General features: G+C 35.2%; 1 protein-coding gene across 1 annotated transcript; it reads left to right on the forward strand.

Annotated features, from left to right (window-relative positions):
• The first annotated feature begins 327 nt into the window (after nucleotides 1–327).
• On the forward strand, nucleotides 328–19,325 carry LOC128867430 (UDP-glucosyltransferase 2-like). Its single transcript, XM_054108628.1, has 7 exons — nucleotides 328–575; nucleotides 12,823–12,984; nucleotides 13,072–13,168; nucleotides 17,710–18,171; nucleotides 18,228–18,431; nucleotides 18,505–18,779; nucleotides 18,876–19,325. Exons 1-7 carry the CDS (start codon nucleotides 573–575, stop codon nucleotides 19,269–19,271), a joined length of 1,599 nt encoding a protein of 532 aa, XP_053964603.1. The 5' UTR covers nucleotides 328–572; the 3' UTR covers nucleotides 19,272–19,325.
• Nucleotides 19,326–19,570: the final 245 nt, after the last annotated feature.

Below are 19,570 nucleotides of genomic sequence, written 5' to 3' on the forward strand. Positions count from 1 at the left end.
TCAAAAACATTTCCTTTAATTTAGTAAAAAATGTATCTAAAAACAAATTCGGATGACTAATTTTACGCCACCATACATTAAGGATATTTTAGAATAAATGCCTGAAGAAAATTTCTTTGAAAGATTTTATTATTTGCTGCAAAATTTGAAAAACTAAACCGCAAGCTGACGATATGTATGTAATCCAAATTAAATGTTCTACAGCATCCATCTCGGTTTTTCATAACCACACCGCTCATTTTGCAATGATTAACGGATACTCCTAATGTTTATTTGTAAGCAGTTTAGATGACGGAAAATAAAAAACTACGAAGTGTATTATCAACAGGAGAACTTTAGAATTCACCGCGTCAAAGCATATGGTTATAGCTGATATAAATCAGTGATGAAGAGGCAACATATGAAGCAAGATTCTAATAAAATGTTGTCAGTGAAGTGATGTGGACTTATTCTTAAAAAACCAACCGGAAAATTAATTATATAATTATATATGTATTTCAAAGGCAACGTTTGAATGAAAAATAAATAAATATAGTCACAGTTTTATACTTTAATATTGAAATTACAAAGAAATGGTAAATTAAGTGCATAGAAGAAGTAATACAAATTCTCTGTTTTTTTTTCTTAAAAAAATATAAACACAATTCGTTTGGAAAAAGAGTTAAATGTGTATTTATTAAAGTGAATAGTTAAAAGAGCGTGAAAGTTCATTGCAAAACAGCTAAGAGCAGTAAAAACCGACTCAATACAGCGATTTGGGTGTTTAAAACCAGATCGAATTGGTTATTTAGATAATTATCGCGGATGTCTTTAAAAGGCTTTCGGATAGCTTCTGCGTACACATAAGACATTACCTTTTAAGGATGAATGCATTTTAATTCAATGTGCCAATTCAGGAAAATAGTGGTTGACAGTTGAAATATGATTTTTAGTCAAAAAGTCGGTCAATGAGATTTAGTGGAACCGAGCATGCATACACTTATCGGTCGTAGCCCAAATATTCACTATGTTTTTTTTTTTTTGCAGGGATTCATTCCCATTTCTAAAGCAAATTTTGACCACCTTTGGTGAACTCATGATCAAATCTGCGGTGATCGTAAATTTCTATATGCCAACAACCTCATGAATCTTCTTAAATGCGCTGATCACTCATGGATTCTGAGATGGACATAAAGAAATCATAGCCCTAAACTTTTGTTAATACTATCATATGTGACCTGGTCTATGAAAAGGTACCTTACGTGTCAAAAAATCATTTTTCACTTTTTTGTTGATTCAAATAGTGTGTTTAAAATGGTGAAAACCAGAAAGTCATAATTTGTTTAAAAGTTTGTTAAAAGTAAAAAAAAGAAAAGTACAAATACGAAAAAGACTGATTTGTTTGTCATGATACAAATTAGAATAACGAATACAATAATTTGTGCAAATTAAAAACTGAACCATTCCTGGACAGTCTGAGGTGTAATGAATACGATACTGAAGTCTGTTTTCAAAAAATTTGTTACAAAAAATGTACTCATAACTTTATAAATGGTGGTTTTTAAGGATTTGTCAAAATTTTTGTCACGAATTGTGGCATTGTTTGAACATCAAAAGTTAATTAAAATATTTAAAAACTGTTATTTGGGGGTTTGTGAGGTCGCTGAATATGAATATGAAGTGAGATTGTTTAAAATCAAAATGGCGGATCCAATATGTCGGACATGTTTTTAAAAATTTAACGGATCCTCTTAAGATTCAATACACGGGGGTTTTTGGCGTTGCTGATTACGAATCCGATATCAGATTTCAGAAATTCAATATGGCGGAATAATTTTTCAAAATTCATCAGATCCGCTTGAAACTTTTCACTCGGGGGTTTTGGAGGTCGCTGATTACGAATCTGTTGTGAGATTTAAAAAAATCAAAATAGCTGATCCAATATGGCGGACAAATTTAAAAAAATACACTCATTTTTCACTATTTTGTGAATAAAAGACTAACAGAAAGGATTACATAAACGTAGTAACAGAAAAGCCACGAAGTAGAATAAGGAGAGACGTAACGCAGCTGCCAACTGTAAAATTTTCAATTTGATATCATATTCATAGTCTTCTTCTTCTTAATTGGCGCGATAACCGCTTACGCGATTTTGGCCGAGATTAACAAAGCGCGCCAGTCGTTTCTTTCTCGTGCTAACCGGCGCCAATTGGACACACCAAGTGAAGCCAAGTCCTTCTCCACCTGATCTTTCCAACGCAGAGGAGGCCTTCCTCTTCCTCTGCTACCACCAGCTGGTACCGCATCGAATACTTTCAAAGCCGGAGCGTTTGTATCCATTCGGACGACATGACCCAGCCAACGAAGCCGCTGGATCTTTATTCGCTGCGCTATGCCTATGTCGTCGTAAAGCTCATACAGCTCATCGTTCCATCGTCTGCGATATTCGCCGTTGCCAACGTGCAAAGGTCCAAAAATCTTACGCAGAATCTTTCTCTCGAACACTCCAAGCGTCGCTTCATCGGATGTTGTCATCGTCCAAGCTTCTGCGCCATACTTTAGGACGGGCATGATGAGAGTCTTGTAGAGTGTTAATTTTGTTCGTCGAGAGAGGACTTTACTGCTCAATTGCCTACTTAGTCCAAAGTAGCACTTGTTGGCAAGCGAGATTCTACGTTGGATTTCAAGGCTGACATTGTTATCGGTGTTAATGCTGGTTCCTAAATACACGAAGTCTTTTACGACCTCAAAATTATAACTGTCAACAGTGACGTGGGTGCCGATACGCGAGTGCGCCGACTGTTTGTTTGAAGACAGGAGGTACTTCGTTTTGTCCTCGTTCACCACCAAACCCATTCGCTTTGCCTCTTTATCCAGTTTGGAGAAGGCAGAACTAACAGCGCGGTTGTTAAGCCCGATGATGTCAATATCATCGGCATACGCCAGCAATTGTACGCTCTTATAAAATATTGTGCCTGAGCGATTAAGTTCTGCGGCTCGTACGATGCTCTCCAACATCAGGTTAAAGAAGTCACACGACAGCGAGTCACCCTGTCTGAAACCTCGTTTGGTATCAAACGGCTCGGAGAGGTCCTTCCCAATTCTGACGGCGCTGCTGGTGTTGAGCAACGTCATCTTACATAGCCGTATTAGTTTTGCGGGGATACCAAATTCAGACATAGCGGCATACAGGTAACTCCTTTCCGTACTGTCGAATGCAGCTTTGAAGTCGACGAAAAGATGGTGTGTGTCGATTCTCCTTTCATGGGTCTTTTCCAAGATTTGGCGTATTGTGAATATTTGGTCGATGGTAGACTTTCCAGGTCTGAAGCCACACTGATAAGGTCCAATCAGTTGGTTGACGGTGGGCTTCAGCCTTTCACACAATACGCTCGCTAGAACCTTATAGGCGATATTTAGAAGACTAATCCCGCGGTAATTGGCACAAATTGCAGGATCGCCCTTCTTATGGATTGGGCAGAGCACACTTAAATTCCAATCGGCAGGCATGCTTTCATCCGACCATATTCTGCATAGGAGCTGATGCATGCACCTTACCAGCTCCTCGCCGCCATGTTTGAATAGCTCAGCCGGCAGTCCGTCGGCGCCCGCGGCTTTGTTGTTCTTTAGCCGTGATATTGCTATTCTCACCTCGTCATGGTCGGGTAACGGAACGACAATTCCGTCGTCAACGATTGGGGTATCGGGATCTTCACATTCTCTATGACATGCGCAGCTGTCACCGTTTAACAGGTTCGAGAAGTGTTCCCTCCATAATTTAAGATTGCTCTGTACGTCAGTCACCAGATCGCCGTCTTTGTTCTTACAGGACAACGCCCCGGTCTTAAAACCTTCTGTAAGCCGCCGAACTTTCTGGTAAAATTTTCGGGCGTTGTTCCTATTGGCCAGCATCTCAAGCTCCTCGCACTCACGTATATTCGTAGTCAGTGCCTTTAAAAACCTTTACAAACATGTGTCACTTATTTTTAATTATTGTTGGTATTTAGAAAACTTAAATTATTTTTTATATGTTTGGAGCGCCATCTTGGATATGCCATTTAAAATTTTTCAAGTTTGGCACCAGAATCGTATTCAGTACTTCGAAAAATGTTTGTCACCGGGTCTTATAAGTTTTTTTGGCATGGATGTCGGTACAAAAGCTAACTTATTTTTTAAAACGACTTATGCGATTTGCATTAACTTTTTCTTATTTATTTATATATAAAAAAAATGTTTTTCACTGCTTCTGTGATTTTATTGATACTGTGATCTAAGCTGAAGAAAATAAGCCAAACCGGATTGAAAAATATTAATATTTAAAAAAGTTACAAGGGTTTTTAGAAGCTTAAACTTTAACTGCTGTTTTCTCGAAAACTTGTTTTCGCACGTAAGGTACCTTTTCGTAGACCAGGTCACATATTTTGACACTGCATATGTATATTATATCAGTGAGAAAGGCCCCCTCTGTAGCCGAGTGTATTTGTGGATGTCGCCATTTGTTTTGAAATGACAAATGGTTAAATTTTTTAGACTAGAAAAATTTGAAAAGGACCAACGAACGAACGCGCGAACGACTTTTCTACAGCGGCCGCCTTCTTTTATGTAAATATCTTACCTAAAGAAAATTACTGATGTTTTAAATAATTTTGATTAGAATCTCTCTAGAGCTTAAACTATGTACCAGAACTGTAAGAAAATCAGCTCATTTTGTGAAAATGTCACCAGCTCAGTTTCCAGCTATGGCTTGTCCATGGACTAAAAGCAGGCTGCTAACAATTACAAAAGGATATTCGTTCTGATCAAATTAAATTTACCTACATTACAATTGCTTTTGAGCACTTAACAAGCGCATGACATTTATTTTTAACTAAACGGTGTTGTCGTCATAAAACACTTGAACTTTTAGTGAAAGATTATTGATGTTTAACCCGTTTACGCTTTCGCAAAATTTAAAATGTTTATTAAGGTTTATTCATGTGCTGAGTTGAAATATGTGGTCAAAGTTGACAAATTCTAAAAATATGGTGGAATTAATGAGGTGACAATTTTTTAAAATTTCTGACTACTAAAAGAAGGTATTCGTTGAAATTCTGATGTGAAATTTTGCACCTGCAAACATTTTGAAAACTTCAAATTTGATTCGGCATTTCTAATTTGGAAAACAGACATCATACTCGATCTAGCAAATGTCAAATTAAATTTGTGCTTGAAACTGTTTTTGGAAAACAACCCCATCTTTTTAGTTTTTTTATATTTAAAAATTTATAGGAAATAAATAGTGCCCCTTTATATAATTTTTGCGAGTCTCTAGAAACTTCTAAAAAGTTAATAATCGAGGTAGAAATGCATTCTAATTTGAAAAGTTATGATTACTTTTGTAGGTGGAATAAATACATATTTTCCAGTGCCGTTAATGGGTTAATATACCTTTACAACAGTAAACGATTGCTTACATTAATAAAATACTATTAGTAAATGTTGCAAATTGGCTGACACATTGTGCCATTTGTTCCTGTGTACCATGTTACGTGATACCATATAAACATACATACATATATGTATACATTATTAGAGTGGGTCAAAAACAAAAGTTACAAAAATCCACTCCTGCATATAAAGCTTAAGCTTACATATGTTGCGAAAATTTCCGCGCTAAAAAAAATGATTTTGTTGATCTTTCCAAAATCGTCAAAATTGTTCTAATTGGATTATTTGTTATCCGATAAAAAAAAAAATATATATTAATTTTATATCTCGTTTTTTGCTTCAAGCACGCTTTCATATATTGTATTTGGGTCAGTTACCCCCTTATATAGAGTAGAATGGGGTAAGATAGGTATGGGGGCACAATAGGTAGGTGGGGTTTTCGTCGCACTGTTTTTGCAGAGGTCACTCGTCTTATGTGAATTGAATACGTGGTGGGGAACAACGTTTGCGACTGTCATTTCGGCCGTCACCATTCATTAGTTATCCTAGTTCTGACGTCGTTTAGTTTTTTGTGAGCTTTTCTCCGACATAGCATTTTTTTTATTCTACGGTGCAGTGCATTTAATTTATGTAAATATTTGTCAGGTGAGTTTTATTTTACGTAGAAAATAATGCTGAACACGAATAATGTGTTAGTTTTTTGATATTATTGTTTTAAAAAAAAATATCGACACTAACATAAAACATGTGCTTGGGGGCACTATAGGTCAGCCGTCTGGAGGCATTATAGGTCACTACTTTTAATTGAATAAAATAAATTTTAATTGTTTTTGCAGCAAAATGGTGCGTAATTATGTGCGAAAAACGCCGAAACGAAATGAAGAGGATGTAAAAAACGCAATCGCGGCGGTCCGAGATGGCGCTAGTGTTCGATCAGCCTCTAAACAATTTAAAATTCCGTTCGAAACATTACGTGCTCGCGTGATGAATTAAAGAAAAATTCCTAACTTTTATAACATGTGCAGTGTTCATACTCTATAAATAAAAGTTAAAACGTTAATTTCCATGCCATGTACATTGTTCTTTTCCTCTCACACATAGTGACCTATCGTGCCCCCCGATTTTGAAAATATCGAAAAAAAGAACCTTTGTCTTATTGAATGCAGCTTCCAAAAAATATTTAGCCAAACATAAGTCAGTATAACCAAAATGTTAGCAGATAAATAACCTTTCAAAATCTTGCTTATTTTTCAAAATCAATGCAAAAACACCGTAGCAAGAGCTCTCCAAAAAAAAATGACCTATCTTACCCCATTCTACTCTATCCTTTTGGTTTCAGCAATCCCAAGTACTTTAAAATTCATTAAAAGTTGATTTTTAGCAATCTTAAGATCTCAAGTGCTTTGAAATTCATTACAAGTTTTCTTTTAAACTGTTTTGCTAAATTCACAAGCCTTAAATTTAGAACACTTCAAACGTTATGTACCTAAGATAAAATTAAAATTTACGAGTATTTTTGGAGAATACAAAATATTTCTATTATTTCAAATCTTAAAAATATCTTTAATTAATTCTACATTTATTAGAAGTACTAATGTTTTTCATTAAAATTACTAAAAATGTGTAGCATAGTAAACTTTGATAGAGATTCTGACGTTGACCTGACCTCGTTATTTGCAGAAAGAGTCAACTATTTTAATACCAATTTTTAGTAAACGGAATTATAAGTATTCCAGGTAAACATAACCAACACAAATTTTTACTTGCTTATAACACCGTTACATCAATTTTCAAGAATTTATTTGCCACTTTCAAAGTATCTACTGCTTAATTTGTACGTGTTGTGAGGTAGTCCGCATGTACTGTCACTGATAAGAACCGCCTGGGTACCTTGACCCTGACTCATAGTAATACTTAATTGAGTAATTTCGAACTACGATAGCGCCATAATCGGTGTATACAGGCTCAAAATTTCGGGCACAAAGCTCCAAATGATAGACATTCTTTTTTCTAATAGCAGTCGCCACCCGGCTGGCCAGGGCAAACCAAAGAGTGATCTCTTTATTATCTTAATATCTTTATTTATTTTACTGCAAACTATATTTATTATTTATTCCTTGGAATATCTTATTTATTCCTTGGAATAATTAGTCTCTTCCAATGACTTCTAGGACTCCAGGAACCGAATTATTTGCTTTCAGTACGCACCGTTCTCACCCACGTCATCTTTGTGCTACCACGACCTCTTTTCCCTTATGGATTCCATTCAAAAGCCATTTTTGTTTTGTTGATTTTGTCTTTACTTAACGTGTGGCCAATTCAGCTCCATTTTCGCTTTTTGATTTCCAGATTAGTGGATATGTTTTTGTGAGAGAGAGGGAAGGTTCTCCTTTCTGATGGTGGTATTTGTTTACGCGGCAGGCTAATCATCTACCCTGCCAGAAAGCACAATAGATTAACGAAACCAACGCCAGAGTGGAGTGAACAAGGAAAAAACAAATTTTGTTTACGAGAGCTTGTAATTTATTGCAGATCACGTCAGTCACTTTCCAAATTTATGATCCATACAGGAGCTCAAGTTTGAGAACAGGTCTTATTTAATGACGCATTAATAATTAAAAAAACACTAAACTTTTGAATTTAGTTTATTACTATTTTTCATTCTTGTCCTTACCATTCTTCGCCTAAATGATGTTCAAAAAATTGTCAAATGACTTTTCTATTATTATTCGTATACTAAGAAGATTCTTGAATAAATAAAAAATATATTTTTAAACAACAACCAAAAAAAAAATCTCTCATTTAAGGGTTAATTGTTAAGTGTTTGAAGCTTTATAACTTTTTTTATGAATTTAGCAATAAGGAAAGCGGTAAGCAAATAATCAAGTTATAATACAATAAATACAAACATTTTGCAAATTTACTTTTTGCTTGTATGTCGACCGACCCGATCTAATACTGACAATTATGTGTTGCCTCTTTCAGCGCAACTAACAACTTTGTACTACAATAGAAACTAATTTGTTTATTCCACTCAAATATATTTTTATAACTTGCGTGCTTATCAAATTGTTTGTTTACCATATACACTATTAAATTTTTGCCCATTCATTGTAGTTATCTTTGCGGAGGCTTTCGTGAGATAATGTTGAAATAAATGCTCGGGAAATGAATAATAAATACATACACGTGCCTAAATTATAGAATTTAAATTAGACAGAAGCTAATGATAGACCAGAATAAAGCATGTGTGTTTTTTTTTTTAAATGACACAATAAATAATTACACAAATTAACCGTTTTTATGAGAACTATGTGCATATATTTTACTACAATATTATTACTAACAATACCAGTGGCTGACGGCGCACAGTCTTCTGACCCCATACAAACAGCAAACAGAAATAGAAGGAGTGGTTGAAATTTGTTGAAAGTGTGCTCCTAAAGGGATTACATCACACTAATTTCAAAAATGATATCGGTTTTTCCGTACAGGTTACCAATTTTGAGAAATACCGAGTTAAAAAGTATGAACAAAACCGACGAAGAAACCAACACAAATTTCCTAAAATTAAGAAAATAAAATGGAGCTATAAATTGATGATATATTCATAGTGTATTATGCATCCATTTCTCAACTTAAATCTTCACAGGAGAGACTTATAAATGATGCAAAGAGTACGATGCTATTATCCGTATAGCGTAATAATTAAATCGGATCCACTTGAGGATTTGTTTTAAGTTCCTTCGAGATGAAACTAATGGTCCTGATGGTAATAGCAAAAGGGTCATGAAATCTTTTCTGGTATGTACTCCAGTTTTTCGTGTATGGAAACCGATATTTTCTAAAGTTATTTTGTTAACTTCCTATGGTTTCTTCTGATAATAAACTTGCCTAAAAGCGTTAAAACAAATAGGCAGGCAAATAAATGAATAAATAGATCAGTTTTGGTAAACAGAAATTATTTTCTGAAGGTGATATGAGAAATGGGTCACACACGACAATATTGTGCGAAGCGTGGTCAAAGCGTGATGAAACAGCTCAATCGATGGCTAAATTAGGACTAACGGCCAGTAACGTTCTACTCTGTATTTGGTAGGACTTAAAAGGAATCATTTATTATGAGTTGCTTCCGTATGGCCAAACAGTAAATTCAGATATCTACTGTCAAAAATTAGACCGTTTGAAGCTAACGATTGACCAGAAACGGCCAGAGTTGGCTAAACAAGGAGATATTGTGTTCCATCAAGACAACACAAGGTCACACACGTCTATAGAGACACGCCAAATCTCCGGGAGCTGGGTTGGAAAGTTTTAATGCATCCACCATATAGTCGGGACCTGACGACATTAATTGCCATCTTTTTTTTTTAATGCAAACTTCCTGAGTGATAAGAAATTGATACCTATTTAATGATACTTATTCTGAAAAGAAGGTTGCTTAATCTCTTGTTTCAGTTACCAAATTACTGAACTCATAGGTTTTTATTTCTGATCCACAAGAGAGGACAGGGAAAAATTATGAAGACGAGTAATTTCTGAAGAGTTGTACTCTTTCTTTTAACACCAATATTGAAATATTTAACATAATTTGGATATAATTTATTAAAATTTGACTTTCAAGACAGGTGGGAGCCTTCTTTAGAAGTATATTTAAACGAAAATCTTCTTAAGCCTCTTCTGCTTGATACCCATGTTGTGATATGTATTTCAATTTCCTTCAAACAACGAGTTTTTCAATCATTTTTTGCGAAAAACGGAGAGTATTTATTGTCCTAAAATAAATTACATATTAATATGCATGCTTCAATAAATATACAACATTTTTTTAAGTAAAAAAAAAACTTTTTGGACTTTCTATAAGCTTAATACACTGAAAAGAAATTTATAGTCTCTAATGGAAAGCTCTCGAAACTTCATAATGCCCAACTGTTTACAGCAAGGAACAGTCAACTCACCATTACGTTTTTAATATATTTACTCTGGACCTTGTAGATAATTTTGAAAACATCATCTCATATGCTGACGATCTCGTCATCTATCGCGCAGGCAACAATACCTGTGCCATAAACTCAAATCTTCAGCAAATCTTCAATCAGGTCGAAAAATATACACAAAATTGGCATCTAAAACTAAACCCAAAGAAGTGCGAAGCAATCTTGTTTAGACCCTCCCTAAAAAAATTTAATCGTGATATTCGAAAAAATTGGAAAAATTTTAGAATAAAACCAAAGATAAATGAGTCAAGTTTTTCGCTGCGGAGCACAGTGAAATATTAAAGAATAAACCTGGACAAGTTTCTATACTTCAATCATCACGTAAATCAACAGTTGGAGCGGGCCACAAGGGCATACTTTTTATATAAACAATTATTCTCCTCGCGACACATATCTCCTAGAGTCAAGTTAATCAAATACCAATGTTTAATATATATATATATATATATAATTGGCGCGTATACCCTTTTTGGGTGTTTGGCCGAGCTCCTCCTCCTATTTGTGGTGTGCGTCTTGATGTTGTTCCACAAATGGAGGGACCTACAGTTTCAAGCCGACTCCGAACGGCAGATATTTTTATGAGGAGCTTTTTCATGGCAGAAATACACTCGGAGGTTTGCCATTGACTGCCGAGGGGTGACCGCTATTAGAAAAAAAATTTCTATTTTTGAACGCAAATGTCTCAGGGCGTGCACCTCGCTAACCACAAAGTGATTATACAAAATATTGGTCTAATAGTTATCTCTATAAAATATCCAAAGTTCACAGAATAGATAATTACATGATTAATCTCACAAGGAAGCACATACAAAGATGCCTGAACCGCACTATGAACAATCTCATTCTACCCTAACGAGGAGTACATAAAAAATTCTCCGGAACTAGGATTTTTCCCTCCTGAGGCCTTTATCTATCTTGACAAAAACAAAATGGTGCAAAATGATGAATTTCTACCGATATTATACCACAGATACCATAGAGCTACAGATAAATCTATAAAATCCTCTAAGTCTGACGAAAATGAACTTAGATTCGATATGAGTATTCCTTTTAAAGAGTGTAAAGTTTAGAATACATTAAATGCCAAATATTTTGGTGCCAAAAGGAATAATACATGTTTTTTTTTTTAATTTTTAATTGGTGTCGTCTGTTTTTATCTTATACGCCAAAAATTTGTTGTTCGTATAATATTTTTTTTAAATTTTTTCATTATATCTACTCTTAAAATAATCTACGTTTGTATTTATTAATGATTAATGTGCAAAGTTTCTTAGTAATAATTATTATCACCAAAGTATTTATATAACACATGCTAGTCACAGAAGCTGAAAGCTCAACTTGGGGCATTGTATCTTAAATTTTTGTTTAAAAAAAAAGCCCAAAACGAAAATTTTAAAGCGCTGGAGGAGTTGCCCCCTTACCTGATGATTTTTCTAGGTAACAATAGTTATTAGTTATAACAAGTTATAAGCGATGCGTGTGCCGAATTCCATCTAAATCCGTCTAACCATACGGAGTGAAGAGAAATGATGATGTCAGTTGTTCATTTCATCAAATTTAACATCGTCCTAAATCGCCAAATCGAGTCCTTACTTCCAAAAACAAAACTCATTTTTGAAAATCGAACAAACAATGCAGGTCTGATGACATTCATAAAAAATTCTTTCTCTTACTATAAATACAGATAAGCTAAAACAAATACGAAAAAATAGCATTTAGCCACTTTTTTAAAATGAAGTACTTTTGCGAGGTGGAAAAAGCCCGAGAATACTCGTATATTACTTTGCTCTACTAATAGCGGGTTCCAATTGGCATAAACCATAAACAAATCTTAGGATTTTTTTTTGTGTCTAAATTTTCCCAATTTTGGAGTTTTAGCATGTTGAAATTATTTTTATATTTAAAAAAAATATTCGTTTTTAATTTTTTATGAGGCATATACTTTGAGTTCATCATAATTATCTCTATAAAAGTACAGCGGTACATCTTGTTCGGGATAAAAATGAACGTGATTCCGGCGGATGAGTTTAAAAAAATGTTTCCTGCAGTGTATTGACGCTCAAGGGTCCTATTTTGAAGAATATTAGTGGTATACGCCAAAAGGTTTAATAAAACTGCTTATAAAAATAAGGCTCATTACTTTTCAATCAAACCCTGTACTTGTTCCAGAAATGCCAAAAAATCTGGCCTGATCTCCAAGGTTTAAGTCTTTACTACTTCTTACTGGATGAAATAAAGGAGTTTTAGTTATGAATAGGCAAAAATATATTATAATTTTATAAGAAAATTAATATTTTATAAGCTTGTAATCTCCAAATACTTTAGACACATAACTTTCTAAATATGTATGTGCTCGCATGTATGTAATTCTGTATTTTTTCAATCAAAATATTTATGAACAACACATCTCCTTTTCTAGAACTCAAAAATATTCATTGGCTTACTGGTGCTGGCAATTCTCTTAGCTGCTACTCCCCCCAGCAATGGCGCCAGAATACTCGCAGTTTACTCGTTTCCCGGTAAAAGTCACTTCATGATGCATCGAGCTCTAATGAGCGAGTTGATTAAGAATGGGCATCAGGTGCATATATTACCCTATATAATTTTGAGAAGAATTTTGCCAATTTTATTCTCCAAACCTTTCTTTTTTTGTTTAATACTCATCTAGGTGACCATGATTACCGCATACACGATGGCATCACTCAACCTGGGCTGTAATTACACTGAGATATTAATTGAACCGGTTTATGATTTTTGGAAGGATAGTAAGTAATGAAAAAGTTACCATATTCAATAGCCGTTCACTAAATTAATAAAATTAATAAATTTGAATATCCAGAATAGTTCAAGATTTATATTTTTGTCGTAATGAAGTTCATGAACTTACTGCGTTTGAAAATTATTAAAATTGAATATCGAAATTTTAAGTCAGTGGGTGCAAATTTAAGTTATTTAAGTTAGTTGTAATAATCATTCTACCAGAAAGGCTGTGCAATCTATAGCACATAAAGTGGAGCCAATATATTAATTATTGAATATTGGTCATATTGATCGAGGCACCAACAATATAGCAGCTTCAAAATGAGTCAAATTGATCACACTAACTGAAACTGAATAGTGAATTCCGAATTAAGTGACACAGTTTAATAGCGAATTCCGGTTTCAAAGCTATACACCAGGTATGCGTTCTCTGTAGGAAGTGCCCGGAACTAATCATTCAAAAGACAGGCGTAATATAAAGTATCTCACCACAATTTATAGGTGCAACTGTTATAAGCTACTATGCCTCATTTGACCGCGTTCTGTCACTCATTGTGTTGGCAGCAGCTGATTTTGGCTGTCATACTTCTGAGTGCTCTGCGACTTTCACAATGGAAAAATTAGTTGATCGAAGAGTGTGTCTTAAATTTTGCGTTTCAAACAAAATGTCTTGTGCAAAATCACTGAATATGAAACAGTCATATGAATTGTATGAAGCTTTCAAAGAGGTCGAGAAGTAGTAGCTGAATTGCCTTCTTCTGCCTTAATCTATAAGTTATTTTTCGAAATCGCATTAAGACTGATATTTCGGGCATGAAAAGCGTCGGAACATGACTGGCTTCAAAAGAGCTTAGTTATGTCCACAAACAGCATCGTAAGCAAGTAATTGAAAACATGATTTTCCAAGCTTCTCCTAACCACACCTCCATGAAACGAATCACAAATAGCAACGAGACATGGGATTACGGATATGAGATGCAAACTACCAGCACTCTTCGAAATGGCGTCTCGAAAATGAACACAACCCCAAAATATCATAATCCACAGAGTGAACTGAAGCCAATACATCAATTAGCGATATATGGAGGTTTTGTATTGCACTAGTTGGAGCCTACTTTTAAAGCGACAAAATAAATTTTGATTAATAATTTTATTTAACGATTCCGGGTACTTTCATATATTACATGGGATGATTGTTAGATAGAGAGAGGTTTCTCTTGATTGTCTTGAGAAAGTTAAAATAATTAATATGAATATTATTGCAAGCTTTTAGATCAGTTGAATGAAAAATTATGCGAAAATAGACATGATTTACAGAATAAAAAACACCCACAGTATTCAGACCGCTGAACTGATCGATATATTGGGTAGTCGAAAAAGTCTTTTCGTATTTCTAATCAAACTTCAACTCATTTTTTTTTATATTTATAATGAACTTTATTAAACCAAATATATACCATTTTGGTCGACCACCTTTTGCCATTTTTCTTCTAGAGACATTATTCCATCAGTGTAAAACTTTTGTGGTTTCTGGGCGAAAAACTGCAACAAGTAATTTTCACAGGCTTCTCTTGAAGCCAACTTTACTCCATTAAGGAAGTTCTGCATTGACCGAAACAAATGGTAGTCCGATGGTGCAAGGTCAGGGCTATATGGTGGATGCATCAAAACTTCCCAAGCTCTCCCAGTTTTTGCCGAGTCATCAAAGATGTGTGTGGCCTAGCGTTGTCCTGATGGAAGACGACGCCCTTTCTGCTGATCAGTTCTGGCCGTTTTTTTCGATTCCTTGCTTCAATCTCATCAGTTGTTGACAGTAAAGTGTAGAATCAATCGTTCGAGCAGGCTGGAGCAGCTCATAGTAGATGATTCCTTTCCAATCCCACCAAACACACAGCATAACCTTTCGAGGCGTCAATCCTGGCTTTGCGACCATTTGTTGAGCTTCACCACTCTTGCACCATGATCTTTTTCGCCCATTATTGTCGTATTTGATCCACTTTTCGTCTCCTGTCACCGTTCGCTTCAGAAATGGTTCGATTCCATTTCGTTTCAGCAAAGAATCACAGATGATAATTCGGTACATTAAATTTTTCACAGACAATTCATGTGGTACCCAAACATCGAGCTTTTTTTTGTAACCAGCCTTTTTTAAATGGTTCAAAACCGTTTGATGATGAATGTTTAGTGCCTTGGCGATGTCATGGCAGCTTATGTGACGGTCCTGATCAATATTTTCCATACTTTCATCGACTTTTTCGACGATAGGTCGACCGGAGCGAGGTGCATCTTTCACACCGAAATTTCCAGAACGGAAGCGAACGAACCATTGTTGTGCTACACGAAATGATACAGCATCGTCTCCCTAAACTTCACAAATTTCATTGGTGGCTTGCGTGGCATTCTTCCCTTTTTCATACAAAAATTTCAAAATATAGCGAATTTCTTCACTATTTTCACTCATTTTTGAACAGCTATAACTTTTTTTCAACTTCTCCGAATTTAATTTTTTTTTTGGTTAAATGAAGCTTAACCCATCTTCTACCGGTAATAGATTCCGTGTAGATAATTGCGTGAAATTTTGTATGGTTGGTATTAAAGGACTCCTGATCACCTTTACAAATTTTCAGACCTATAGGTCTTCCGGATGCACCAGGACAGACTGTTGCGAAAACGCAACGCTGGTTGAAACGCTGTGATCTTATTCATAGAAATAATATATCTTACGCAGAGTTGTAGTTGGGTATTTTTTTGAATTCTCTTTATTAATATAGTTGTATTTTGTTAAGTTTACAGTGTAATAGCTTTGCAATATTTAAAAAAACCTTATTTTTTCTTATTTCCTAAATCTGTATGGTATTCATCAAAACATTTTGGATGTAATCTCAAATTACATTTTTTACATTCATAAACAGTTTTTGAGTGACACATAGCACATCTTTTACGTTTGTTGCCTGGAGGTTTCCTTACGACATGATCACGAACATTTATGCGAGGTAAATGGACAGGCCTCTCTGCTTCTTCGATGCCTGATGAATCACTTATTTCATCAGAAACTTCTTCACAATAAAAAGTAAAGATTCTGCAATTTCAGTTTTAAAAGAAATTTGAGACATATGGTGAGTTCCCTCTGCCTTACAAATCAGGCAATGAATTTTCCATGCGTTAACAGTGGTACTATTGACTGAATAAGTCCTGAAAGAAAAATTTTATGAGCCAAAAATTATCATACGAATAAAATATTCAGACTCACTCATAGAATCAACAATATTGCTTTTTAAAGATTCCACACCTGATTCGTCTGGGGATGCAAATTTAAAATCAATTCGTTTGATTTTTTTCCAGTTTGGTGTACCGAAATCTTTTTCTGCTGTGTACCTAGTTGTTTTTGCAGAACAGGATGGTCCATCATCAGGTATTCCAACTAAGCATGACGGCGGCGACGCACAATCTTCCACATCTGATTCATGTTCTACCTCCAACTCTCCACAAACATCCGTCATTGCTGGTACCTCTGTCATCATCTTATTATCGTCAATAAGTTCTTCGTCACTTACAGCATCAACGTCTGCTGGTGGAATAGGTATATACGACAGAAGTTATTTTTTTCGAAATAGGCTTAACAATTTTCATTCGTTTAGCTGAAACTACTTCGCCTTCATCCTCACTGCTCGAAGTATTTATGTAGGATTCTATTTCCCCAATGGTTAAAAAACGTCGACGATCCATTACTCTTCAATAAAGAATTAAGTAAGGGAACAAAATTTTGACCAAATATCAAGAGCACATTAGACTTACCAAAACGATAAAAGCTTTCAACGAAATACTTCTAAATGTATTTTTACTTGCACAAATAAAAATATTAGCACTTATGGTACAAATTGCCATATGAAAATGACATAAACATCAATTTTCCCGCCAAAAATAATATCATCAAAACGTTGAAGTCATATGAGTCGTTTCAACCAGCGTTGCGTTTTCGCAACACCTGTTTTTAAGAGTTTATTTTTGCAAGCAAACTTCAACTGCATTAGCAGCTGATATGATAATGTTGTTATTTCATATCTTATTTTTAAGAAACTAGTAGAAAACGTAAAAAAAAAACTATCTTTAGTTCTCAAACAGTTTTATGAAAAAGTTATTATTTTGCGCACTTTTTTCTACACTTGTCCTGATTTAGAACAAATCCGCACACAAAAAATCTTAGAGCATAATTATAAAGTCAAAAGTCCAAATTACAATATAAAATATAACATTTTAGAGATATCTTATTTTTTACTGTAGCCACAAAGGTTCAAAGTTGCTGTTGCGAAAACGCAACGGCGGTAGAAAATGGGTTAAAATGTAACATTTCTAACACCATATGATATGACACAATGTGATTGGTAGCACTGGAGATAGATGCCTCCAACGATATCTATTGACAAAATACGAAAATACTTTTTCGACTACCCAATATAAAATTATGTATTTAAATATTTAATTTTTGCACTGAGGAATATTGAGAACACTTCCAATGGCAAACTCTTTTTCTTGATTTATTTTGCAGTTAAAGAGGATGCTGGCGCTAAGAATATATTCGAGTTGACCACAATGGACGTACCTGCCTTCTTTCAGATGCTGCAAGTTTTGGGTATGGCCACGACTGAGCATGCGCTCAAGCAACCCAAAGTGCAAGCGATTATCAATACGAAACAAACAGAAGGTGTCTACGATTTGCTGCTGGTCGAACAATTCTACCAGGAAGCCTTCCTTGCACTCAGCTATATCTATAAAATTCCTATTGTAAGTACCAGCACATTGGGCTATGAGAATCATATGAGTCAGATGGTTGGCATTATAACACCCTGGTCGTATGTGCCCCATGGTTTTCTACCCTATACCGATCGCATGAGTTTTTGGGAGCGTGCGAAAAATGCTTATTACTCACTCTATGAAGATTTGCATCGTGAGTACAAATATTTCCCACTGATGGATGAGTTGGTGACAAAATATTTCGGACATTTGGGAAGTGAGTGGCTAATCTCTAGGGACGGTATATAATTTGATATGACTATATATTTGCAGTTGATCTTCCCAAGGTAAGCGCCATGGAAAAGAGACTATCGGCAATCTTGCTGAATAGTTATGCGCCATTGACTAGTGCACGTCCCACCATTGACGCCTTGGTGCCAGTAGGTGGCATGCATATTTATCCACCCGAAAAATTGCCTGCTGATATGCAGAAATTTCTAGATGAAGCCGAGCATGGTGCCATTTACTTCAGCTTGGGTAGGAAAGCTGATTACAGAACTTCACATTTGTTACCAAACTAATTTAAAATTAAATTTTTGCTCCACGACAGGCAGTAATGTGGAGAGTAAGGATATGCCAGATGCCTATTTGAAAATCTTTCTCGATGTATTTCGCAGCATGAAGCAACGGGTCTTGTGGAAATTTGAAAATGAGAGCGTTGTAAATTTGCCACCAAATGTTATGGTGAAGAAGTGGATGCCACAAAGTGATATACTAGCACACCCGAATGTGCGCGTGTTTATTACGCATGGCGGTTTGTTTGGCACACAAGAAGGTGTACACTATGGAGTGCCTATGCTTGGTATGCCTTTCTATTGTGATCAGGTGAGTAGAGCAAGCAACACAAAGCGTTTTACCACAAGCTCAAACATGTATTCTCACAAACCTAAAAATATATACTATTTCAAACTTCTTCTACAGCACCTGAATTTGAAGAAAGCCGCACTGCAAGGTTATGCCATCAACCTACACTTCCAGTCAATTACCTTTGATGTGTTGAAAAATGCACTTACCGAGTTGTTGAATAATCCCAGTTATCGCGATAATATCAAACGCTTCTCGCATATTTTTCACGATCGTCCACTGCAAGCGCGTGAGACGGCCATGTTTTGGATTGATTATGTGGTGCGGCATAAAGGTGCTGCCCATTTGCGTGCTGCTGGTCTGGACTTGAAGTGGTACCAGTTCTACTTGTTGGATGTATTTGCTTTTGCTGTCGGAGTTACTTTTTTGCTTCTGCTGTTGGTTGTCTGTATGTTGCGTTTTGCTTTGCGCCGATTTGGCAATGGTAATAAACAGAAACAGAAAAAATTGTAATCATATTTTGATTTCGAAAATAATTGTAAATAAAAATCAGATTTTTATTATGCCCTTCATGGATTTTTATCTGCACTTTTCCACCGAAGTTTCAGTTAACATCAAGGCCTGCATGTGGTGAGAATAAGAAGTAATACCACCCTAAATAACCTAAATCTGAAAATTTATATTGGGATTGTAGATAAAATACTAGATTTTCTTTTCTTCTCAGAGGATTTATTGGACTAATTTTGGTTCAAACGTTTTTTTTTTTGTTTTTTAACATGTAAGCAAGGCATTTCTTATAAACAGCCCTTAGG

The sequence above is a fragment of the Anastrepha ludens genome, chromosome 6 (assembly GCF_028408465.1).
Source record: "Anastrepha ludens isolate Willacy chromosome 6, idAnaLude1.1, whole genome shotgun sequence".
NCBI lineage: Eukaryota > Metazoa > Arthropoda > Insecta > Diptera > Tephritidae > Anastrepha > Anastrepha ludens.